The sequence below is a fragment of the Delphinus delphis genome, chromosome 3 (assembly GCF_949987515.2).
Source record: "Delphinus delphis chromosome 3, mDelDel1.2, whole genome shotgun sequence".
Lineage (NCBI taxonomy): Eukaryota > Metazoa > Chordata > Mammalia > Artiodactyla > Delphinidae > Delphinus > Delphinus delphis.
This window is the reverse complement of record NC_082685.1, coordinates 56,429,404-56,456,568: the sequence shown is the minus strand read 5'-3', so window position 1 is coordinate 56,456,568 and position 27,165 is coordinate 56,429,404. Positions and strand designations below refer to the sequence as shown.

Sequence of the window (27,165 nt, the reverse complement as noted above, 5' to 3'; positions counted from 1 at the left end):
TAGCTGTGTTCTAAAAAACACAAAAACAAGCAAGACAGACCTGGTCAGCAGGCTACAGTTTGGCAACCTCTCTTCTGAAAAAAGAGGGAGTCTTAAAAGGTAGAACTGAATCTAGCACATAGGGATTTTAACTTGCCATGAAAGTTGCCTAATGAAAGCATAAATTTCCATCCATGCATCATTCCATTCATTCATTCAAGCCTACTGCCAAATCATTTCTCCTCTTTTTTTCCTCCAAAAATCCTGGTTCCTGAAGGTTTTAGCATCACGGTGTACCATCCTATTCTCCCTTCCTTGCTGCTGCAATCTACCAATATCCTGGGTACTGCCCCTCATTCATCAGAGGCTCTTCCTCTCCACCACTGCTGCACCACTTGAGGTGACTTCAACAAGAATGGAGATGATCCATCCAATACCATGACCTTCTCTCCCCTCACATTTTTTACTTTACCCCACCTAAGCCACCCAGCCCATGTTCATACCCTAGAGATTCGACAACACCAGTAACTGCACCACCTCCAAAATTTCAATTTCACCGCCACTACTTCCTATTTTTCCAGGTCGTTTTGATCTGGTAACTCTCCCTCCAGCACTTCTTCAACCATATCACTCAACAAGTTTTTCATTATTCATTCTGCTTCCATGACCTTCTCCCCTCCCACCCAGCTCAGCTTCCACAGTCCTTCATTTATATTTATTCCCCTCTGAACTCTCTTTTGCCCCTCTCTCCCTCTGTTGCATTTCCCTGGCAAAATACCAATCCAAGCTAAACCCAACCATCTACCTACTCCATGTTTGTACCCAAATAGCTGAATGTTGCTGGAGAAAAACACTTACGTGTGCTGCATGGTTTTACTTTAAATTTAGGACTATGAATCTCAAATAGGCACTCACCAGCGTCCAGAAATTCTATTAAATTTTCTTAATATATTAAATTCTCTGCTCTCCAGGGCTTCCTTGGTGGCACAGTGGTTAAGAATCCGCCTGCCAATGCAGGGGACACAGGTTGGAGCTCTGGTCCGGGAAGATCCCACATGCCGCGGAGCAACTAAGCCCGTGAAGCACAACTACTGAGCCTGTGCTCTAGAGCCCATGCGCCACAACTACTAAAGCCCTCATGCCTAGGGCCCGTGCTCCGCAACAAGAGAAGCCACTACAACGAGAAGCCCGCATACCACAACAAAGAGTAGCTCCCGCTCGCCACAACTAGAGAAAGCCCGCGTGCAGCAACGAAGACCCAATGCAGCCAAAAATAAATTTTAAAAAATTCTCTGCTCTCCAAAGTAACTATTTCATACTTTATCTTGTCTCCTCAAATCTCCTATACTCTCTCCTCCCCGCTCATTCCCAGCTGAGAAAACAGCAGCAATCTGATGAGAATTATCTCTTTCCACTACCAAATCTACCACCTGACCTACACCTACCTATACATAACACTCTCTTCTTTCCCTGTGTTAAAATGGATAGAGGGGTTGTGTTTTGATAGAAGCAGAAACACAACACTTCCACTTGGGTGTTGAATCCATCCCATTCTCAAAAATTTCACTCCCACAGTTATCCTTTTTCTTTCTTCCTAATCTTCAACGTCTCTTTCTCTGCAAATTCCTTCTTGGTAAGGCAAGTCATACACACACACACAAAAAACACCTTTCTTGTCCTCACATTCCCCTGTAGGTACTGCCTCCTTTCTCTCCTCCCCTTCTTGCAAAACCTCTTGAACCAATTGTTTAGTAGTTGCCTCCACTTCCTTACCTCCCATTATCTCCTCAAACCTCTCCAATCATGCTTCCCATCTACCCTATTGAACTTACTGTAGTGCAGGTCACCAACGATCTCTATGTTGCCCAAAGCAGTGGCTACTCATCTATTCTCTTCTTACTCAACCTGTTCTTACTCATCAACAGCATTCAACACAATTCTTGAAATACTTTCCTCTCTTAGCTTTCATGATTCCACACTCCTATTTTCTTCCTACATTACTGGCTACCCCTTCTAAGTTTTCTTTTGCTGACTACTCCTCCTCTGCTCAACTTCAAAATGTTGACATTTTCTGGAAAGCTGTCCTTAACTTCTCTCCATCACTCTCTCTTAGAAACCCTCATCTAGTCTCATAGCTTTAAACATCATTATGACTCCCAAATTTATATCTCCAACCTAGACCTCCCCTTAATTCCAGATTTACACATCAAATTGCTTATAAAACATATCTTCCTGGATGTCAAACCCAAACTTAACATGTCTAAAACAAGCACAACTGATTTATAGTCACCCCACACCCTCCCAGTCTTCTCCATCTCACTGAATGGCAGTCATCCAATTGCTCAATTTAAAAACCACAGAGGGCTTCCCTGGTGGCGCAGTGGTTGAGAGTCCGCCTGCTGATGCAGGGGACACGGGTTCGTGCCCCGGTCCGGGAAGATCCCACATGCCGCGGAGTGGCTGGGCCCGTGAGCCATGGCCACTGGGCCTGCGCGTCCAGAGCCTGTGCTCCGCAACGGGAGAGGCCACAACAGTGAGAGGCCCGCGTACCGCAAAAAACAACAACAACAACAACAACAAAAAACCCACAGAGACAAAAAAATACAAAAGCCAACAGAAGCCATCCCTGATTCTTCTCTTTTCCTCGAACCCAATATCCCCCCGCAGCCACCCATCAGTCTTAACTTACTTCCAAATACATCCCGAAACCATCCTCTTCTTTCGATCCAGCTCCACTGCTACCATCCTAGTCCAAGCCGCCATCATCCTCTCCTGGATGTTTGTCATGGATATTTTAACATGTAATTCATGTTACTTTCTGCTCAAAACCCTTGAAAGTCTTCCCATGACACTTCGAATAAAATCCAAACTCCTTAACCTGGGCAATAAGACCCTGCATGATGTGGTCCCTGCCAACCACTCCAACCTTATTATGACTCTTCCCCCTTTCACTTGCTTAAACAATTGCACCAAACTTCTTCCAACCGTAAGACATTTGCATCATCTGTGCCTTCTAAGAACCTGGAATGTTCTTCCTTTGGATACTTCTAAGTGGCTAGCTGCTACTTTTCATTCAGATCTTAGCTGAAATTTCACCTTTTCAGAGAGGCCTCCCCAATAACTCTCTAAAATATCACCTTTAATACATGATATTTTCTTGTTTATATCTTTACTGTCTGTATCTGAATGTAAGTTCCATAACAGTAGGGAATCTTCTCTGACTTGATTAAAGCTTCATCCTCAGCACCAAGAACTGACATAATTAATTTAACCAACATTTATTGAGCACTCAATATATGTTAGACCCAAAGAGCACTGGGATTAGAGCAGTGAACAAGTCAAACACTTATTCACAGAGATTACGCTGTTGCAGGGCACATAGACATTTAACCACCATTGCAATAAGGGCTCCAAGGGAAAAGCACAGTGTCTAATAGAGGAAACACCTGGTATAATCAAGGAAATCACAGAAGCACTTTTGAACAAGCTCTGAAGGATGAGTAGGAATTAATAAAGTGGAGAGGTTAGCATGGGGAAAGAGCAATTCCAGGCAAATGGAGCAGCAAGAGCAAAGGTCAAATGAAGCAAGACATGTCTGGGAACTAAATGACAGCCAGTGAGGCTGAAGTACTGAAGTGCGGGGTGGGGCAGGGAGGGATAGATAATATAGAAGGATGAGGCTGGTGAGATTGAGTCAGATCATACAGGGTCATAAGCCATATTAAAAATTTGGTATTTATCTTAAAGATGATGAAAAGCCACAAGGTCTTAAGCGGGAGAAACAAAAAAATCAAATTTCCATTGAAAATAAAAAATTACTCTGGCTGCAACACAGAGAATGAGTTAGAGCACAGCTTCCTGCAGAAAGCCCAGTGAGTCATGAATGGGTAATAGATGTGTCCAAGATATTGACCCTTTGAGTCCCGAGAGTGGCCGGGTACGTTCAGGGCAGCCAAAGCCCCCCTGGGCAGTTGCCTCCACCTTGAGCACCCTTTGTCCACTTACCCCAGTGAATCATGCAAATACTCCTCTAGGTGCTGTGATGTAAAAAGGGTTGGGAAGCACTGGTTAGAGAATACAAATGTGAATGTTGAGAAACCTACTAGGAAGCCATTGCAATAATCTTGGAAAGAGATGACAGTATCTTAGTGGTGGTAATGGAGCTAGAGAAGAATAGATTCAAGAAATATTCAAGGGCTTCCCTGGTGGCGCAGTGGTTGAGAGTCCGCCTGCCGATGCAGGGGACATGGGTTCGTGCCCCGGTCCAGGAAGATCCCACATGCCGTGGAGCGGCTAGGCCCATGAGCCATGATCGCTGAGCTTATGTGTCCAGAGCCTGTGCTCCGCAACAGGAGAGGCCACAACAGTGAGAGGCCCACGTACCGCAAAAAAAAAAAAAAAGAAAAGAAATATTCAAGAAAAAAATCAACAAGAGGACTTCACCAAGTCCTTCACCATAACCTTCATTATTTATCAGAAATTAGGGGGGGGTGTCAAGAATACCTCCCAAGAGGACCAGGTTTGGAAAAAAAGATTATAAGTTTAGTTTTAGACACACTGAGTTTAAGGTACCTGTGAAACATCCAAGTGAGATATTAGAAGAGAAACAGATTGGGGCAGAAATTAACACACCATTGTAAAGCAACTATACTCCAATAAAGATATTTAAAAAAAAAAAAAAAACAGATTGGGTGTGAAGTTCACAGAAGAAGTCTGGGCTAGAGATACAATTTTACATATAGGTAGTACTTGAAGCCATGAGAATGAAATTCCTAGAGAAGGAATTCAGAATAAGAGGACTTAGCCTTATAAAAGTCAACATATAATAAGAATGAAAGGAAGAGGAGGAACCAGCAAGTAACACTAAAAAGGAGGGACACTGTGTCATAGAAACCAAAAGAAGAGTAGTTCAGGAAAAAGGATGAGATGACTAGAAATCACTGGATGTGTTCAAGTAGGAACCATGACAAAACATGTCAGAAATGGTTGGGGGCAGGGGAGGGGAGTGCTCCATCAAGTGGCCTCTAGGATATCTTCCAACTTTAAAAAGTCTAGGGAATTCCCTGGCGGTCCAGTGGTTAGGGCTCCAAGCTCTCACTGCTAAGGGTCTGGGTTCAATCCCTAGTCGGGGAACTAAGATCCCACAAGCCACGTGGTGCAGCCAAAAAAATGAAAATAAAAAGTCTATAGCTCTTTGAGACCTGACCCTAAAACTTCATGAAGGAAAACTACCCAATATTTTAACTGTCACAGATGAGCCCTAAGAGTATGTGTACTGTAGTGTCAGGATAAATAATTTCACCTCCTAACTTCAAAGGAGACACTGGGCTTTGTACAGATCCAACACAAGCGTTGTAGAAGTATCAGTATAATTACGCCCAAGGAAATTATGAGAAGGGCTGAAATGCTATAGTCAGGAAATAAAGATGCAAAAAAAATGTCCTTCAGAGACATGCCACAACTGAGAACTGCGTGTTGTATAAATCTATTAACAATATACTAAACATGACAAGTATTTGATTCAGGATCTGCGTAAAAGAGATCAGAAAAAGGATGCACAAAGACCACTACCAATATCACAACCCTGAGGTCCTTGATTCCTTTCTAAAACAAACCAAAAAAACCCTAAAAATTATAGCCCTCATAGGACACTATTCTAAGTACCATCATATATGAGAAATAAATGTACACAGTACATAATAAAGAAGTCTCATGAAAACAAATTTTACAAAAGCAAGACATTTCCTCGTATACACTGTTTTACTTCTGCTTCTCCAGGGTCAGAAAGCCAAGTATCTATCAATAGGACTATTAAAACTCTACAAGTCTTCCAAATGAGCAAATAAAACAAGTTTTACTATTTCAGTTGTCTTTAGTTTACTCTAATCTTACAAGAAGAGCAAGAGGATCAAATCAACAGTGTTTACTATGGAGTTTGGCCTGTAGGCATGGTAAAGGTGTAGGTGAATAAAGGTGTGCCTTCTGAGAGCGGAAGTAAGGGCAACACCTTGCATTCTTGGAAGTGGAGGTGTAACTGACTCACCTGTGGCAGCAAGACTAACATACAAGTATGTGTGGCAAAAGCCTGAAGTCAGTCTGATCCTACTCTCTGCTCCAAGCAAGTCCAAGAATTTCTATTTTCTTATAACTCGACAACAAAAAAATACACAACCCAATTAAATAATGAGCAAAGGACCCTCAAACAGACATTTCTCCATAGAAGATATATTAATGGCCAATAAGCACATGAAAACATGTTCAACATCGGGCTTCCCTGGTGGCGCAGTGGTTAAGAATCCGCCTGCCAATGCGGGGGTCATGGGTTCGAGCTCTTCTCCGGGAAGATCCCACATGCCACGGAGCAACTAAGCCCGTGCGCCACAACTACTGAGCCTGAGCTCTAGAGCCCGCGAGCCACAACTACTGAGCCCGTGCTCCTAGAGCCCGTGCTCCCCAACAAAGAGCAGCCCCCGCTCAACGCAACTAGAGAAAGCCCACGCGCAACAACGAAGACCCAATGCAGCCAAAAATAAATAAGTAAATAAATTAAAAAAAAAAAAAGATGTTCAACATCATTACTCACTGGGGAAATGCAAATAAAAAACACAATGAGATACTACTGATACTTTACACCCACTAAAATGGCTATAATCAAAAATGGAAAATACGTGTTAACAAAGACATGGAGAAATCAGAACCCTCATATACTGATGGTGGGAAACGTAAAATGATACAGCTGCTATGGAAAACAGTTTGGCAGTTACTCAAGAAATTAAAAAGACAAAATTATCATATGACCCAGCAATTCCACTCTTAGGTAGATACCCAAGTTAGAGAAATGAAAACAGGTGTAGTAACAAAAACTTGTGAATGTTGATAGTATTACTCATAACAGCCCAAAAGTAGAAACAACCCAAATGTCCATCAACTGATGAGCAGATAAACAAAATGTGGTATATCCATATAATTGAATATTATTCAGCCATAAAAGGAATGAAGAATTGATACATGCTACAACATTGATGAACCTTGAAAACATTAAGCTAAGTGAAAGAAGCTAGACACATGCTGTTATGATCTATTTATATGAATATCCAGAACAGGCAAATCTATAGAGACAGAAAACAGATGAATGGTTACCAGGAAGGGGAAAAGGACAGCAAATGCTTAATGGGTAAGGGGTTTCTTTGGGGGGGGGCACGGTTGGTAATGAATATGTTCTAGAATCAGACAGTAATGATGGTTGTGTTTAAAAACAAGCATGACACGGCAAGTTCCTAATGAATTATTTTCAGAGCAAATTAGTCTTTACTCCACCCAAAGACTGAGAGTAACACATACACAAACCAGCCAGGATAAAATAAACTGACGTACTAATTTCTGAAAATTAACTTTAATGTTATCAGCAGAAGCATGAACATTTAATGAGTTAATAAGGTACTCTGGGAGAGCCAATGGACAAACAAAGGCAAGGAAACTTCTATGTGATCACATTACTACTTTCCAATCAAGTAACATATTTATACAACTAAAAAAATAGAGATATGGCAACCGGAAGCCCATAAAAGGACCTGGAGAGAGTGAAAACAAGTAAAAGCTCAAAGCCACTAAAAGCACAGATGCATGACTCATCGGCACCTCCTCTGCTGATTTGTATAGGTCATCAGAGGGTAGAACTGGAGAACTATAAACACACTCTAATATCAAAGGGTTATTTTATAAAGCTTTCAAAAAATCTCAGCTTTCTTTTTACTAAGAAAGAGAAAAGGAAAACTCATAGTTATACCTGTCGGTATCACCAACAAATCACTGTTCTCTAACTCTAGGCTAAACCTCTAGGTCAGACAAGCAGCCCAGGGCCTTTGCTCATGGCTCTGAGTGTTCTGAGGGGCACTGAGAAGTCAGGGGTCATTACCCAGTGACACTTCTCCATCTAGGGTGATAAGGGGTTCACAGCATGATGAAATCACTCTATAGACCAGGTATCACAGCTGCCCCTTGTCCCAACTCCACACCCACCCAGGTTACCATGGAACTGGTACAAACAAATAGTTTAATATGCTATTAGCTCTGATCTAAGTAGCTGACATAACACCAATTAAATTTATAATGACACTGGAGTAATAAAAGAGCACTTGGCACACTTCTCTTTGCAAACATGATTCAAGGGGTGGTTTTCCTTTTGCCCCTTCTTCAATTTCTAGCTGCTAGGCCACTTAGAAGCCACTTAATCTCTTTACGCAAAGAGTTGGTGTTTAGGGCTTTATCATTTTATAAGAAAAGGACCACTAATATTAGAACTAGCTACTGGGAGTATCCAACCATGGCATAAGAATCCTCATTTCTTTCAGAGTAAAAGTGAATGATACAGTGGTTGGAATCTAGAATCCTGGGTTCCCACTCAAATCTCCCTCTCTTCCTGACTAATTCTGGTTCTGGCTCTGTGAAGGACACATGATCTCCATTTCTAACACATGGGCAGAGGCCATGGATACTTGTCTTGGCTTCACCACAGAATCCATGGCTGTGAGGAAATGAGAGCAGCAGATATTATTAAGTGCACCAACCTGCTGGCGCTTGCATCCTTGAGCCCACTGACTAGCCTTACCAATGTCTATATTTATGCTACATATGGAAGGAGTCATCGGGCCTTTTGGCCACTTTTACATGCTATACACTAAAGCTATCAAAAACGGGTCCTTTGAAGTTACATTTTCTTATGGAATACCCTACAGCAGTTAAACTGAGTAAACTACATATATTTATTAGTGTGGGTAGAGCGCACACACACACACACAAAGCAAGTTATTGAAAGACATGAACAATATGATATCATCTATTGAAAATGAGATGTCATAAAACATGGATTGGAAAGATATACCTAATACCTGATAGTAGTTTCTTCTGGTGAGTGGGAATGAGACTAACGTGGAGCCAGGAGGCAAGTTACAAAGGAGACTTCAATTTCATTAGCATGGTTTTATTTTTGTAAAAAACAAACAAAAATATATATTACAGTACTCTAACATTTGTTAGTTCTGGGTGGTGAGTACACAGGTGTTTGTTAAATTAGCTTTGTACATTTGTGTATCTTTATTTTTTTCCCAGTTAAAAAGAAACCTTTATCTTATAAGTACATGTTGGCAATATGCTCAATCAGTAAATAGTTACTGAGCATCCATAATATGCAAGTAAAAAACTCCTGCATTTACCGAGTATTTACTGTGTGCCAGGCACCGTATCAAGTGATTTACATGTATTATGTTATGAGGTAGGTACTTTTTGTAAGGGAGAAATGCTGATCCTCTTCATCTCCAGTTTTCATCAGCTATCAGTCCTGGCCTCTTCAATCTACTCTCAGGAAGACTACTAGCTTTTCCAATTGGTGTGTTTGGAAAAAGCAACTATGGCTCAACTCCTTCCGCTCTGCCAGGATCTGCCTGCTTGCAGAAGGTACACATTTTCCTCATAAGTTTGACAGATACACTCTGCCTGCCTCTGCAGAGACAGACCTGTGGTTGTCCCACACTTCCAAAGATTTGCTGGGTAGCTACATCTAAATTTGTATGCTTAATTCTGGATCAGTATTAGAAACCATTATTACTGCTGCACACCTAAACCACATCCTTCAACCTAAGCTTTATCAGTTATAAATGTAAAATACATTTAAAATTTTCATATAGATTTGGCTTTCAGTTGATTCCATACTTAAGCAGGAAATAAAAGGGTTATTTATTGTCCCTATCCATCAACCCTGCTATTGTTGCTGTTTTACAGAAGAGTATATTTAGTCTTGGAGACACTAAGTAATTTACCCAAGGTGGTATAGTATGTGGCAGTCAGAGTTCAAATTCATATTCATTTGATTCCAGAGTTCATATTCTTTTTTCTTTTTTTTTTTTTTTTTTTTGCGGTACGCGGGCCTCTCACTGTTGTGGCCTCTCTCCCGTTGCAGAGCACAGGCTCCGGACGCGCAGGCTCAGTGGCCATGGCTCACGGGCCTAGCCGCTCCACGGCATGTGGGATCTTCCCGGACCAGGGCACGAACCCGTGTCCCCTGCATCAGCAGGCGGACTCTCAACCACTGCACCACCAGGGAAGCCCCCAAGTTCATATTCTTAATAATTATGCCAAGGCATTACGCTACGCATATTAGGGCAAAGAAAAGCAGTACCAATTACTTTCTAAGAATTTGTAAGATGAACTCAAAAAATATTCTGAAGGCTGAAGCTTTTCTTAGTATATACTGAAAGAGGGTAGGAAAGTGTATGTTTGTATATGCATATGTGTGAGTGTATACAAGGAACCGTGAAAGTACTAGTTATTATAAAATTCTTTTAGGGAACTTTTAACCTTCAACTCTAGTAGGCATGTTTGCTTCCACCCATTAAGTACCCCGTCCCTCAAATTTTACTCAAGAAACCACAGATACACAGCAGGGTTTCTAATCTCCTGTGCTTTAAATGAACTGTGTTGAACTACTCCCTCCCAGACAGCATGCTCAGCTCTGACATTAACTTGATGTCAGTCTCTACATTCTGCAATCCCTCCTCGGGGAAAGCAAACCTTCCCTCAGCAGACCAGGCCTGCCTAGCTCCAGGTCAGTGCTAATAAGAGAAAGCCACAAAGCACTTGAAACTTAGGTCCAACTTAGCTGACAGCCCCTGCTATCAACACAAAACCAAGGGCCTGCACAGCCCCCTAACCATGGAGGAAGTTGGTCCCATCCCTTCAGCTTGGCCCCTTCACAGCAGAGGCTTGCCTGTGTGGGTGTTCACTCAGTTCTCTGGACTCACACTGCACACTATCCACACCTCTGTAAAGAGCTTTTACATCCTGCTGCAGTGCCCCTGGCTCAGTCTGTGAACCTTGTTTATACCTCCTGTACCTACCTTTTCTCCTTAGTTGATCTAATCCAGTCCTAAGACTTTAAATGCCACCTATAAACTGACAATTTATAGACAATTCTCAATCTTATTTCATTGGCCTGGAGTTCCGGATTCATACTTCCAACTGTCTATTCAACATCTCTACTTGGGTATCTAATAGCACCTCAAAGATAACAAGGCCCAAGCCAAACTTTCAATTTGCATTTAAAATTACTTTTGAGGGCTTCCCTGGTGGCGCGGTGGTTGAGAGTCCGCCTGCCGATGCAGGGGACGCGGGTTCGTGCCCCGGTCCGGGAAGATCCCACATGCCGTAGAGCGGCTAGGCCCATGAGCCATGGCCGCTGAGCCTGCACATCCGGAGCCTGTGCTCCGCAACGGGAGAGGCCACAACAGTGAGAGGCCCGCGTACCGCAAAAAAAAAAAAAAAATTGCTTTTGAAACTTGAAAACTGATTAGGAAACACTGATCTATGAATTATCAATAGTACATATGTTCCCATAAACATCTGGAATCTCTGTGGAGCCCATCACACATGGAATGCTATGTGGAAACCACAGTCAATGAACAGCATTGCACTGGGAGTAACTACTTGCCCAGAACAAGGAGTACTTACTTATACAAAGTGAGTAGAAACAATGCTGATTTCATTCATTTTACCCTTAACTTGTTTCCCTTAGGCCTTTCCAACCTCATTTCTCACTTTAACCCTTCATTCCACCACTCTACTTCCAGACTTCTGTCCATAGTATTTCTTTGATTTGAAATGCTCTCTCCTCTGCCCCAACCCTATGTAGCAAAATTCTAACTGATCTTCAAGGCCCAGCTAAAATGCCTCCTCTCTCATGAACCCATTCCAAATCTCTCCACCAGCTCAATGAATGATATATGTGGGAGGAAGGAGGTATGATTCCTTCATAACAGGTTCAAAACTTTGAGTCCTCTCTTTCATCCCTACACCCAGTTGTCTTAGCTCTACCTTAGAATATACACAGATTCTGATCACCTCCACTGCCACCACCCTGGTGCAAGCCAACATCAATCTCTCGCCTAGATATAATGCAACATCCTCCTAACAAGTCTCCTTCCTTCCACCCTTGCCTCCATAATCTATTCTCACCAAAGCAGCCAGAATGGTCCTTTTAAAATGTAAATCAGATCATGTCATTCCTCTGTTCAAAACCCTCCCCAAACTCCCAACTTCATACCATAATCCAAAATCCTTAATATGGCCTACAAAGCCCTATATAATCTCTTCCCTGATACCTCTCTGATTTCACCTCCTACTATTCTTGATCACTCAGCTCCAGCTAAACTGGCCTCCTTGCTATTCTCCCAACTCATCAATTATGCTCTCACCCCCAGGTTTTTATACTTGCTGTTCCCTCTGCTTGGAACCCTCTTCTCCCAGATGTACACATAGCTTGCTCACTCCCTTCAGGTCTCTCTTCTCAAATTTCACCTTATCAGAGAAACCTTCCCTGTCAACACTATATAAGACAGCTTATACACTCTCACCATTCTCTGTCTCTTTACGCTGTGTTGTTTTTCTTTATCAATTATATTATTTGTTTATTATCTGTCTCCGCATCCCATTCTCCAGAATATAAGCTCCAGGCCATCAGGGCCTTTGCTAATTATGTCTTTGCCTATAATAGTGCATGGCACATAGTAAATACAGTAGACTGTGGGTTCCTTAATGTATAAGATTGAAAGTAAGAACAAAAAGCCTCCCTAGTTAGTCAAAACCCTGTACTCTGTATAATCAAGACACCCAGCAAACGTTTAATGATTTTTTTTTTTACATGCATACACACTTCTTCTGGCCAATTATTATTGGCCAGAGCCTCATATCATGAATCTTAGAATTGTTTAGTCCCCCAAAGGAAGGAAAAATCAGTTGTAAGTGGAAAGTTCAGCCTCTGATATTGAAAGCATCAACACTTAAAAATTAAGGCAAATGATATTTTACAATTCAGTTCAAAACTTGATCCATTTTAAGGCTTCAACTATTGTACCAGAAGCTCCTTCTTCCTCTTATGTTTTCTATCACCACCTATAGCTTGTTTCCCTCTCGTACCTTCTCTAAAGAGAGAAAGACACTGAGCTTGCATTAATGAAGGCTCTGAGTTTGAACCCCAAAAGTCCAGAAACGGAAAGTGATTTTTTTTTACAAATTTCTAGAGCCAATTAAACTCAACCACAAATGATACCAATCTTGAGCTACTTGTAAAGATTTTAAGTGCTGCCATGTATGTCATTCCACATGAATCACAAGACTTCATCATCTATATAGCATAGATATTATTGAAGACTGTGCTCTAAATTATAATTTGAGACCCTTTAGTTCAGTTAAAATGATTATGTATTTCATTAAATTAGGGAGTAAAGCAGGTTGGTGACTTAAAAAATGCCTAAAAGTAATAAGCACTCCCAAAGCCTGCAGTGTCCAATTGCTCAATTTCCAAAGCTTTAGGTAAATACCAGGATCTTCATTAATATAGGCTTTCCCAAGATACTCCTTACTAAGAATCTCTAATAAAAGCAATCCATTTTTTCCTTTGGTGCTAAAGTAGCCAGGCTCAGACGAAAAAAAAAACCAAAAAAACACCACCAAAAGAATTACATAAAGGGATTTTTGGATAGGACTTACAGACACAAAAATCAATAAGCAACTTCAGAATATAAAAATCAGTAAACCTTCAGGTGAGTTGACACAGAATGTAGAACACCAGAAATATAACTGAAAATTGGCTCCCAGTTCTCACACACTCCATCGCTGGTAAATACATAGCAGAGGATAGGAAGCATATTTAAATCATCCCTTCAGTGATCTTCAACAGCTTTACAAACAAGTACTAGACTGCTATCTCCATTTTACAGAAAGTTATTTCTATTATTAGGAAGAAGTTAAGGTGCAGGGAAGTCAAGAGCCAAATCCACATAGAGGTTTATGCTGGTAATGGGGGTTAAAATTACGTGCAGGTATACTGAAGTCACATGTGTGGTTAATTTTATCAAACAACCTGACTCTCTGGGAACACTGAGTTAGGGCAGAAGAGAGTACTAAATAAATGTCTTTATTCTCACAATTACTCCTCCATTTTAACTACCATCTTCTCTGTCTCACCCTCTCTCACAAACTAACTGCACATTTCCACTGTCAAAAGCCACATTAAATTCGAGCAAAAGACCACAATCACCTAGTTAATCTCTAGTACAACCACTGATTAGAGGATGCTCTTGAGACCCCCAGCTCTGGCTCTCCACTATAAGTGGATGTGGGTACATGAGCCCTATGGGGTTTGGGAAAAGAGAGAGCTCAAACAATGTACTTGTCAGCACTTTAAACAAAAACCCATTCAATTAGAATGGCACCATGTTCCTTTTGCCCTTTCTCCTTAGGAACTAAATTAAACAGATTACAGACAGTGGCAAGAGCTGGCCTTAGAACAGTCTCCCCCTTATTTGTTATTTTTAGCAATTTAGTCCGACAACGCCTGACAACTAAACATGCCTAGAATAGCTAAAGGGAGGGGGGATTATCAGATACTACCAGCAAAAAAACACTAGTCATCACTTCCTCCAACCCTAAGAAAGAATCATTTTCCATGTCTTTATAGCATCACAGAGTTTGAGCTTTTAGAGTCTCATATAAAAACACAGCACATATAAAACATCAGTGGAAACTGATAATGCTTCCTGACCTGGAGTATTGTTCCACCCTCATGTGTTTTCTTAAAAACAAAAGCATAATAAAATGAACTAAATTGTTTTACACAAAAGTTAGGACTACAATGCATGTGTGTCCATTTTGGAAAAATTCCAGCACAAGATAATTATGTACCCAAAAGAATGGCCTCATGAATAGTGATGGAATTCATATATTTTTATTATACTGGTGGCAGGTGAGAGATTTGTTTCAAAACAAGACAAAGTGAGGTGGGAGAAAATCATAATTAGCAAGACAGCATCAACCATAGACACTATTTTTAAATGAAATAATGTAGTAAAAATTCTTTGAAAAATGAATAAAATTGTAAAATAAAAATGGTAAAGTCCTAAGCAGTATAACTATCTGCACCAGCAGATTAACTAAAATTCATTAAAACCCATTTTATAACATTTACCACTTATAATAAAAGTCCATGTACACTCAAAGAATTTAATAATTTTTCAATATTTTCTGAATTTTTTTTGCCACTAAGTATCATGTATTTTACATGACACTATAGGATAAAGCACTACAAATGATAAAATGATGTCTCCCTGAGTATGTTACTTTATGCATGTGGAGTTAATAAGCTATTACACAGCTCTATCCAAAAGTATCTCTAAAACAGGTGATACCTAATACAAACTACCTTTAAGCCATCACACAAACATCTCTGTGATTTCAGTTATTTAAGCAACTACTACAAAGATATCAAACAATACGCTGTCACCTCGTATTACATTTTAGCTGGCAAAGCTGTAGGCAGACAACTAGTTTTATTTTACCTGCAAAAATAGGATTACAATTAATAAATTAAGGTAATGATCTAAACAGAAAGGAAACTGGGGTTTTTTTGTTTTGGTTTGCCTCCCTCCATCTTTTCATTTTAAGGGGACATTTTTGCTCCTAAAGTGGCAATTCAGAAAAAGACCAAGGTTATAATGATAAACTTAATAGAAGTGACCCTAGATATCTTCTAATCCAACCCTCTTGTTTTACAGATGAGGACACTGAGGCTTAGAGTACAGCAAGGGCTAGAATCCAGAACTCCTAACTCAACAGAAGGTATTTAAATTAGGAATTTAGTATTTAAATTAGGAATTTAGGGTAATGAATGTTCTTCTATAAGTCTAATAGACTTTGAGATCTCCATTCATGGTTCAAATATCAGCTTGGATTTTGTTCTTTTGAGCTGATTAATTACAGTGTGCTCATTAATACAGGTGTGACCTGTTCCACATTGAGTATTGAACAACTCATTTCTTCTGGCCAGCATCTATTACTTCAGATTAAAAGAGACTTGTCATATAAAGACTGATCAGAGTAAGAATCTAGGGTAAAGAAAAGTATACTGATTAACTTCACCTTACCATCTAGTTACAAGAGCAGGGAGGCATGCAATAACACGAAATAAATTTCAAATTCTAACTCATCAAAAGAAATAATTCACTAAGCAGCCTGAAAATGAATGGAGGAACTCTCAGGCATGGGAGGGCGGAGGCTAAGGACAAATATTTATGGTCAGACAAAGAAAAGTACAGACCATATAAAGCATACAGCAGCAAAGGATGAGGTCAACAACCCTCTGAAGCATTCAAAGGGATAGTCTGGTGTGGTTATAGACAAGTGTTCCAAGGAGGGGAATCAGGCCACCCCCGGAGTGTATCCTAGAAGAAAATAACTGAATCAAGATGCAAAAGGCTGAATTCTGGACTAACTGGAATGCAAATCCTTTTGTAAATCTTAATCACAAAACGAAGACACACAGCAGTGAACAGATCAAATCAAAGGAGTGTGTGTGTAAAATATCTGTAATATGCATGTCACAGACAAATAAGAAAGACTGTCTATAAAGGGCAAGTCTATCTGGACTGTTTACATCTAACTTCTTACCAGACCTGAAATATTTCTACTGATCAAATGAAATATATCATAGATAGTTTACATTTGGGCAAATATTAGCACTTGAATCATAACACATATATACTGACCAAGATATTGGTAATATTCATAATAACCAATAAAGAATACTCAACCAGAAAAAGAGCATATATGGACTTACTCAGATTCATTCTTCTCTGAAAGTCACAGAGGAGGATCACACAGCTACATTAAGCCCTAAAACACCAGGATGTGGAGAATATATATAGTTCACTATAACTCTAGCCTTCCAACCATCAGGCTCTTTTAGACAAGTCTTAAATAACTAAAAACTATTTTAAAACAAACATCCTTTTTTATAAATGTTAAGAATACAAATGAACTCTATAAAGAGATAAGTATTCATATGTGAAATCCCAACATATGAAACAATAAGAGAAACTTCACCCAAGACTCCCAAAATCAAAACAACATAGAAAGAGATTAATTTACTAATCTTGTAATTATTTTAAAAAAAATTTTTTAAGACACTCAGAGGTGCCTAGCTATCTAGTTACTACTGAAGGTGGGAAATCACCAAGCTAATGTTTAGAGTAGAGACATTTTATACTTTACTGCTCTCTAGTACTCAAACTCTCCTGGGTTGGAGTAGGAGATGTCTCTGAAAAATAGCTCTCCTCAGCCAAGAGGCTAAGAGAGAAACTGTGCAAATGCTCCATGAGAACACCTTGACTTCTTAAGGGTAAAAATGAGCTGTCTGGAAAGATAAATTGTGGTACAACTATATAATAGAATACATACAGCAATGAAAATGAACAAATCACAATCTCAACATGAATGTACTTCACAAACACAATGTTGAGGAAGAAGCGAAGCAAAGCAAAAAATATGGAGACGGATTTTGTTCATATAAAGTTCAAAAACTGTCTTGAGGGATATACACATAGGTAGTAAAACTATATTTTTTATGAAAGGAAATAATTATCCAAAAGCTAGGGTTACCTGAGGGAGGGGGAGAGCAGGCAGGAATAGAAGGGAGAAAGAAAGGTAGGGGGCGGTGCTCTGGTGGTCTGCCAATTTTTGATTTCTTGGTTCGGATGATTGTAACAAGTGTTTGCTTTATAATTATTGATTAAACTACATGTATTTTAATAGATATTTCTGTAAGTGCTATATTTCACTACAAAATAAATAAATGACTAATTTTTTTTGATGGATTCTAAACTTTGACCTGTGCAAGCAGATGAACCATTGGGTGTAACTCTTGTTTAATATATAAAAAACATTCTTGGGCTTCCCTGGTGGCACAGTGGTTGAGAGTCCGCCTGTTGATGCAGGGGACGCAGGTTCGTGCCCCGGTCTGGAAGGATCCCGCGTGCCGCGGAGTAGCTTGGCCTGTGAGCCACGGCCGCTGAGCCTGCGCGTCCAGAGCCTATGCTCCGTGACAGGAGAGGCCACAGCAGTGAGAGGCCTGTGTACTGCAAAAAAAAAAAAAAAAAAAAAAAAACATTCTGCCACTGGCTTTGCTCTCACCTGCCCTTCTCTCTTCATTGAAAACACAAGTAAGAATCAGTGCTTATCATACAGTAGTGTCCACCTGACATCACGTCCAAAGAGGGTGTCCCATCATACACACAAAGGTACTAGCCCAGGGCTTCCCTGGTGGTGCAGTGGTTAAGAATCTGCCTGCCAATGCAGGGGACACTGTGAGCCCTGGTCTGGGAAGATCCCACATGCCGTGGAGCAACTGAGCCCATGCGCCACAACTACTGAGCCTGCGCTCTAGAGCCCGTGAGCCACAACTACTGAGCCCTCGTGCCACAACTACTGAAGCCCGTGCGCCTAGAGCCTGTGCTCTGCAACAGGAGAAGCCACCAAAATGAGAAGCCCGTGCACTGCAACAAAGAGTAGTCCCCACTTGCCGCAACCAGAGAAACCCTGCGCGCAGCAACGAAGACCCAATGCAACCAAAATAGCTAAATAAATTTAAAAAAAAAAAAAAGGTACCAGCGCTAAAGTGAGGTACTTAGGGCAAAAACTGGACATCCATCCAAGTGCCTACCAGTGCCTACCCATGCTACGGAAAAAATGATCCTCATCAGGCAGAGTAAAATCTCCTCAATCATGGAAACTCCAAAACATTTTCTCATCAGAGTCTCAGAACTCAGCCAACTGCAGAGTGTCACAGGCACCTCCTATCCAGTTTTCTTGCCACTAGTCTTCCTACTTGTTTCAGGAACTACTGTCTGACCATAATAGCCATTTTTGTGGAAGAGCCAGGACTTTCACAGTTTCTTAGATTTTACTTATAGCATGGGCTGGAGGGCTATTTCACAACCCTGGGATTGTAACATTCTGCGTCAGAAGTGGCATTATGTAGGCCAGAATGTCCTGGTTTCCTTATTCTTATTTTTACTGTGTCATTGCTGAGCTAACTAGGGTGGTGGAAGGGGTGGTAACCACGTCAGAGAAAGAGGGGAAGGAAAGTGGTCAACCAGTATTTGCGTGTGCCTAAAATATAATGGGGATTTTAAACTGAAGGCAGATGAGCCTGAAGCGGTAATTCAATGAGAGAGAACATAGGAGAATAGTGGTCAAAATGTGTTCAAATATACCACTGAAAGCTTATCTCAAGGATTCCAAATACTTGAGATTCAAAAGGCAAGACATCAAAAATTCAGCTCTAGCTCATCTGAATGCTGAATCTAAGTTTTTGCAACTGCAAAAGAAGTCCACAAGTAATTATTTTCTTTTTACCTCTAAAAAAGTGAGCAAAAATATAGGATGTATTTTTCACTCTTTAGAAGATACATATCTCTTCAATCTATCAATAAGGTTTTAACTCAACTTTACCTAAAGTTGAATTTTCTTAAAAAAAACTATACTTTCTTTTTGTAGCAATGCTGTACATTTCAAAAAGAAAATTATTTTTACAAAGACAGATGAGACTCATGAAGTCCTAATTCCAAATCCCAATTATACTCATGTCATTTTTAAAAAGTACAATTTTGCATTTTCTAACATATACTGTATTACGTATTATATACTCAGCCATCTTCTTTAAAATTATTCATTATCAGTATTTTTTTTTAAATAGAGAATTCCCTCAATGACATAAATAACATGGTTACTCTATCATACTAAAGCATTTTATTTTTTCTCTTCAATCGGATTACCATCATTGGTCTGCTAATCGCCATTAAGAGAAATGGTGACATTCCCTCCCAGAACCTGATCAACCATCTCTATAAAGGCAAGATAAAAATCTATATAACACTATCACATTATGAGTCTGTTATGAAAACACTTCCTAGTCAAACCCAGGAAAGTGATTACAACCTGAAGAACCCAACATAGGGGTATTAAAATGTAAAATATGGAATTTTAAGAAGAAAAAGACAATCTTCCCAAGGTTAAGATGGTACTTGTCTTTACCCTTCTAGTATGTAATATAACTCCCTATCAAGAAGACATGAGGGGGCTTCCCTGGTGGCGCAGTGGTTGAGAGCCCGCCTGCCGATGCAGGAGACACGGGTTCGTGCCCCGGTCCGGGAAGATCCCACATGCCGCAGAGCAGCTGGGCCTGTGAGCCATGGCTGCTGGGCCTGCGTGTCCAGAGCCTGTGCTCCGCAACAGGAGAGGCCACAGCAGTGAGAGGCCCGCGTACCGCAAAAAAAAAAAAAGAAGACATGAGGGCAGAGACTTCCCTGGTGGTCCAGTGGCTAAGACTCCATGCTTCCATTGCAGGAGGAGCAGGTTCGATCCCTCGTCGGGGAACTAAGACCCCGCATGATGCGCCACATGGCCCAAAAGAAAGAGGACATGACAGCAGCATTACAGTACCCCCACCTCTGCTCCATAAGAAGAAAAGGGCCAGCAAGTGAGACACCAGGCTGGTTGACAATGTAGACACAGCATACTACAGTTATCAAAAGCTAAACAAATTCTAGGTTAAGTAGGACTGGGGAAAAAAATCTGGAGAGGGCAAACATAAACAGTAAGAATGGAGGTGGAGGGTTCCCTGGTGGCGCAGTGGTTGAGAGTCCACCTGCCGATGCAGGGGACACGGGTTCGTGCCCCGGTCCGGGAGGATCCCACATGCCGCGGAGCGGCTGGGCCCGTGAGCCATGGCCGCTGGGCCTGCGCGTCCGGAGCCTGTGCTCCGCAACGGGAGAGGCCACAGCGGTGAGAGGCCTGTGTACCGCAAAAAAAAAAAAAGAGAGAGAATGGAGGTGGATAAAAGCGAGTCTAGAAAATACTAATGAAGATGGGCTCTCCGATCAGACTAGCACCTATGTTATGTCATGGAAAAGAATGATCCATAGCGTCATTTATATAGACTGCTGGTAGGGGGTGGGTAGGCACACACAGTGCGGCCGAGTTAATAGCTCTGGTCAAAAACTAGAACTTTGGACCCAAACCAAAAAGCTTACTTCATCAGAGATGAAAATGTGCTAAATTAAACAGCCTGGCCTTTGTCTGCAGAGTTATGTATAAATTATGCCTCCTCAATTTAATTTAAGGTATCTGAGGGTAGAAACTAATAATGATAATGATAATTAAATAAGATGAAATACGCTGGACTGACAAGAAATACTAGGGCCCAGAAGAAGAGACTGTATATTTGAAAGGCAGAGTAATAACTGGAAGGCCTTGGGAAAAACTATTTAGAGCTCTGAATCTGCATCAAGCTTCCCAAGTAATAGGAAACCATATTTGTAATTACTTCAACTGATGATAGTTTATATGCCCAAATCCTCACACTGTGCTATGAAACTAGTAGAATAATTAGACAGAACAAGGGAAAAGCACTTAATTTAACACTGAGGAATCAGAAAATGCTTCTCAGAAGAAGTAGCCCTAAACTAAGATCTTAAGGATTAACAGAGCTGGTAAGAGCAGAAGGAGGAAGTTCCCAGGCGGAGAGAATTACTTTTGCAAAGACCTAGTAGAAACAAAGAAAACATAGCAAGTTCTAAAAACAAACTATTTCTGCATGTCTGGAGCATACAGTGTAAGAGAAGGAAGAGGATATGAGGGACATGAGAGAAAGAAACAGGAGTCATTTCATAAACAGCCTTGAAGGTATGTTAAAAAGCTTGAATGTTACCCTAAGAACAATGATGGGGTTTACACAGAGGAACAATACAACAGATTTAACATTTTAGAAGGTCATTCTAGCTTCAATATGTTAAAAGGATTAGAACAGAGAAAGTTGGAGGTGGAAAAACCAGTTAAGATGCTACTGCAGATGATGGAAACAGCTGGTTTAAAGGTGAGAAAAAAATTCCAGAGGGAAATACCATTTAAAAGAGAAAACAGTGAAGAAGTAATATTCAGAGATAGTAAGAAGTTTCCAGAATTGATGAGTAACTAATCCTCAAACTCAGAAAACTCAACTTAACCCAGATAGGATTAAGAAAAAAAGCAAAAAGACTAAATCCCCACCTAAACATATACCAGAGAAACTACAAAGCATGAAAGATGACAAAACAATATTAAAAGTAGCCACAGAGAAAAGACAAAGGAACAGAAATTAGGCTGATAACTTCTAAACAGCAACAATGGAAGCCAGAAGTCAATGGAATGCTATCTTTAAAAGAGCTGAGAAATTCCTAAACATATAAAGCAAAATGAAACATATCATCTCAACTATGCATACAGTAATAATGAGCATTTACAGCACCCAGATAGTAGTTTCTAAATACCACTGCCCACTAAACTGAAAGACTAAGGAGAAATTCATGACTATCATCAGAGGGAGATCTGACACAACTCTCTCATAACTAACTGAATAAGGAGGAAAAATAATCAGTAAGAAACAGAAAATCTGAACACTGCAACTAACAATGTATGTGTGCATGCATGCACATGTGGGTCTGTGCACATGTGTATACATTTCAGGCTGAAGTAACAAAATTATAAAGGTATGGCAGTCAAAAAGTATAGGATTGCTTCAGGGAAGAGAAGAGTGTGTGTAGTGGGTGATACCATTAAAAATACAGGTTAGGGCAGTATTGGAGAGAACACTAAATGCAGAGGCAGGGATCATGCAATAATTGAATGTTGAGGTAATAAGGAAACTATGATGGTAGGATAAATGGAAAACAAGAAACAATATAAACTAGATTTACATTACTAAAATGGAAAGGTAAATTGTCAAATGATGAAAAACATTATATACAGCATAATCCCTCTTTACTCAAAAAAAGTGTATATATGTGTGTATGAACTTGTTTATAAAATAAAGTTTTATAAAGTGTAATGATACACATCAAACCATAAAAGTGACATTTTGAGAGTATGCAGAAAGAGGAGAAAGTCATTATTTTTGTTTAATCATGTTTTAGTTTTTGACTGTTTTTTATAGTATACTTACATCATTTTTATAATATAGTGTATAAGATGAAAAATTAAAAACACAAAATAACTTCGTAGGGTAGAGGCTATAGTTTAACTCTGCTAGTTTTTTGTAGCTGTTAATTAGCATTTCAAATACCAACAAGCTAGCTAATCTATTTCTATTACCTGACAGATATCAGGATACTCTTACCAGTATTTGAGAGACTCCGTGAAACGAAACTTGGAAAATGAATTTCCTAATATTCATCAGAAATGAATAGTATGCTAAACTCATCATCTGTGGCAATTTTACCTTGATGATTTTTTTAAATTATAAAAGTTAACACAGGGAGATGCAAGAGGGAGGAGATATGGGGATATATGTATATGTATAGCTGATTCACTTTGTTATACAGCAGAAACACACCATTGTAAAGCAATTATACTCCAAAAACGATGGTAAAAAAAAAAGGTTAACACATACTTGTTACAATTTATCCAACACAGAGGTTATAAGAAAAAAACAATTTTATCCCCATGTCCCATCTAATTTCTTTAGGGTAACCAGTGTTAATTTAATATATATACCTACAAATCATTTTCTATGTTCATATACAGATCTTGATTTTTGTTTGTTTCCATAAAAAGAATTATTTACACATTACTCTGCATCTTGCTACTTATTCATCAGGACAATTTTTAGATATATTTACCAACAAGTGCAAAAACACACTTTTTTTGGTAATCTACATGAGATATTTTCGTTCAGTTTTTTTAAGATACTTTTGTTTGGAAAACTCAATCTAGAAGAGTTGGGCTGACAAAATAGGATATAATAACAACCTGGTTACTACAGGATAAGTTTTCTTCTTTTTTTTTTTTTTGTTTGCTTATTTGTTTTGTTTTACAATACATTTTCTGAGCTACAAAGCCACTATCAAGTTTGTTTAAATTCTCATTGGTAGTCAAACAAAAATAACCCTAAGTAACCTAAGACACAACATGCTTGCCCCAGCCATGCCAAGTCAGTGTCCCTGAGAAATCCCCTGAAGGCTACATGGGGTGTCTCACCAATTCATCAGAGGGCTGAGTCAGATTCTGAACCACTGCCTCAAATAGTATTCAAAGAAATTAGATAAAGTGACCTATGAAGTCACTGTATCCACCCCCATCTCAGGAAATCTTGGTCCCAAAAAATAATAACCAGTTTTTTTGTCCTGTCCAACTTTTACTATATACAGGATAGACCATTCACCAAAGCCCAAGAAGACTATTTCATCTGAGGTTTTAATGTATAAAGAAATGGTAATAATAAACTCCAATTTTCCAAAGATTTACTAAATTATTACTCTTACCTATCATCTTTTTCCCTAGCTTAAAAAAAAAAATTGTTTTCCTCACTGGAGCACTACCCTTCGGATAGTTAATTAGTTATAGCTTACTACTCAGTCCTTGTCTAGAATTACAATGTGTGAAAGAGTCATATAACTAGATCCTTTGACTACTATTATCATTACCTACTCTCATGCCCATCCACCACAACATATGGTGTTTAAATATACACTGTGCTTTTATTTTATTATATTTTTTAAGAATAGACATGTTCACTTAAAGGCAATGGAAGAAATACATTCAGGTTAACAATATCCTATCTTCTTCAAAACTCCCTAAGGTTTCAAGAGATTAGTCTTTTTTCTGGTCTTACACACTGCTGTAAAAAGACTGCTTCATAGCTCTAGCACAATTAGAAAAAATGAAAACAATGTGACATGACCTTGGCAGGCATACATTTTCATTTAATATGACACGATAATTACTTTTTTCCTAAAAGTCGACTACGACTATCAGTATTCAGTCAAAACTTACTTACTTCCAATTCTTTAATTTTTTCTTCCGCTATCTTCTGTTTCTCTAACAGCTGATTATGAATTGCCTCCTTGGATTGAAGAATAAACCTACAAAGCACAAAAAAGTTGAAGATTAAGCCACGTGACTACTATGTTCATCAAAATCAACAACTATATGCCACAAATATTAAACTAAGAAAACTAGAAGGATGATCTCCAATTGAGAACAAATAAAATGTATTACTATGTTATGACAAACTCAGGAAACCTCCACAGGTTGAAGCCTTCTTGGCTGAGAAGGAATAAAAGCTTAAAAGTAAATTGTGCCTTCTGGTCTTAAGAAGGGAATCGGGCTTCAAGTATATTCATAGACAAAAGGAGAAAAAAACATAAAGGGATAAAAATCTACTGTAGGCTAGAAGAAAAGTTAACAAACAATAAAAATCCCCCGTAACTTTAATTTTTCAGTTTCCTGTATCAACTTTTATCTAGATATCTTTCAAACAATATTTGTAAATTACAGCTCCTCCTCCAACCTTTAAAAAAAATTTTTGTAACAGCAGTAACTCATGACCTTTTAAAGTCACAATCAAGTACTGTGTTAGGATCAATGCATTAGTGTTTATATGAGTTCCTCACACAAAAAGCGCTGTATAAGGCCCAGTATCTTTTATTATTATATCCAGAGTGTATAATACCTCTGAAAAGCTCAAAATGCACAAGTGGAAATTTTCAACTTTTTCCATTTTACATTCAGGCACATTATTTACAGTTGATGAGGGTGGAAATATGGGGAAACTTTAAAAGTTAATACTGAGGGGCTTCCCTGGTGGCGCAGTGGTTGAGAGTCCGCCTGCCGATGCAGGGGACACAGGTTCATGCCCTGGTCCGGGAAGATCCCACATGCCACGGAGCGGCTAGGCCCGTGAGCCATGGCCACTGAGCCTGTGCATCCGGAGCCTGTGCTCCGCAACGAGAGAGGCCACAACAAGTGAGAGGGCCGCATGCCACAAAAAAAAAAAAAAAGTTAATACTGAATCTGTTTTGTGACTTTAGGTTCATAATTCTTGCTGTGGGCAAAGGAAGAGCAAACTATTTTATAGCCTAAAGCAAGTAAATTGAAATATTTCCCTTCCACTGGAAGAAAGGGAAAATCTCAATTACTCAAATCTCTTTCAGGACTGTCCAACTGGGTTATAACAGATTCCAAAAAAGAACAACAACGAAAAATACAATTAATTAAGTAGATTGTTTCTTCTCTTTGAACATAACTTAGAGTTTAGCAAAAAACTAAACATCATCTCATTACATGCATGATTTTACTAACAAAGTCTTTCAGCCATGGAAATAATTTTCAGAGTAAAATATACATTTTTAAATAGCACTGATTGCTGGCCAGTGAATAGTATTCTCAAACAACAGGTCATCAGACATTATCTTTATTAGTGTCTGGGAAATTTTCAAAGCTAAGATTAGAGGTCAAGTCATTACTTATGTGGTCTTTAAAAATAAAGTATCTGAACAGATACTAAATCTCTTGAGCAGAAAATAAAATTACTAGAAAGCAAGAACACTCAACAACAAAAACATGTTTTTCCATGGCCACACACCCCTGAGGTATCTATATTGAACTGTGCCAACTTCAAAGGCCAGAGAGATGTCATCAAAGCTGGCCAATCTACAAGCCTGAGGACATCTCAGCTATGAGAGTTTTAAACAAGGATGAGTATGGAGTAAATTCAAATGTCTATCTCAAAGAATAATTACATAGACAAAATTTAAACCAAAAAAAATTACAGAAAATTTAGTTCTCAATTTTTAAAATGCCAAAGATACATTGTATGAGGATTGGAAAGAGCCCCCAGAAACATTTGGATTTCTGGAAAAAGTCTTTAGAAAACACCTTTTTCTAGTGTTAAAAGACAATGAATTCTCAGACGTTATTTTGAAGATAAAGGATATATCATGATAATGTAATTATGAGTGGTACATGATAAATAAGTATTATGTACACTACTTCTCAAAGTAGAGACTCTCACAGACATCCTGCCTGATAGTTTATGGAAAGCCAAATGGTAGACAAAGGATTCCACAGTTCAGAATGCCACAAAGGAAAACTAAAGCATGAAATGAAAAATTATTTTCATATAACAGATATGCACAAAACATGCTTATTAATACTCAGCATCATATAATCTACAACAGTCACTGCTTTGTATTGATAAAAGGCCTCTACATTGGAAATCAATGCCATGTGACCCTGCACTGTAAACTATCAAGGATATGTAGCCTGCTGTTTCATTTCCTCATTTATTTGTAATTATGCCATCTGAAAAACGTAATTTATGATGGCTTTTGGTTTTCTTTATTTGAGAAACATCAGAAGCTGTGTTCTGAACTCTCCTGCAGGCTGATACATAACTTCTATTTTCTAATGATTCAGCATATATAAAAAGTGTTGTTCACCTGCAAAAACACAATCTAGGATCAGTGGCAATGCTGTTTTTGGGTACAC

At 39.3% G+C, this 27,165-nt stretch overlaps 1 protein-coding gene across 2 annotated transcripts in view; it reads right to left on the bottom strand.

The window, feature by feature from the left end:
• The window catches only part of PFDN1 (prefoldin subunit 1), a 59,773-nt gene that overhangs the window by 6,729 nt on the left and 25,879 nt on the right, over positions 1 to 27,165 (bottom strand). The window contains exons 3-4 of one of the 2 annotated variants that reach the window (XM_060008713.1): positions 24,674 to 24,758; positions 2,669 to 2,751 (exon numbers count right to left, since the gene is read on the bottom strand). In XM_060008713.1, coding sequence (XP_059864696.1) covers positions 2,669 to 2,751; positions 24,674 to 24,758 — 168 coding nt within the window. The remainder of the gene's footprint in view (positions 1 to 2,668; positions 2,752 to 24,673; positions 24,759 to 27,165) is intronic. The other variant, XM_060008714.1, reaches the window with a different exon arrangement.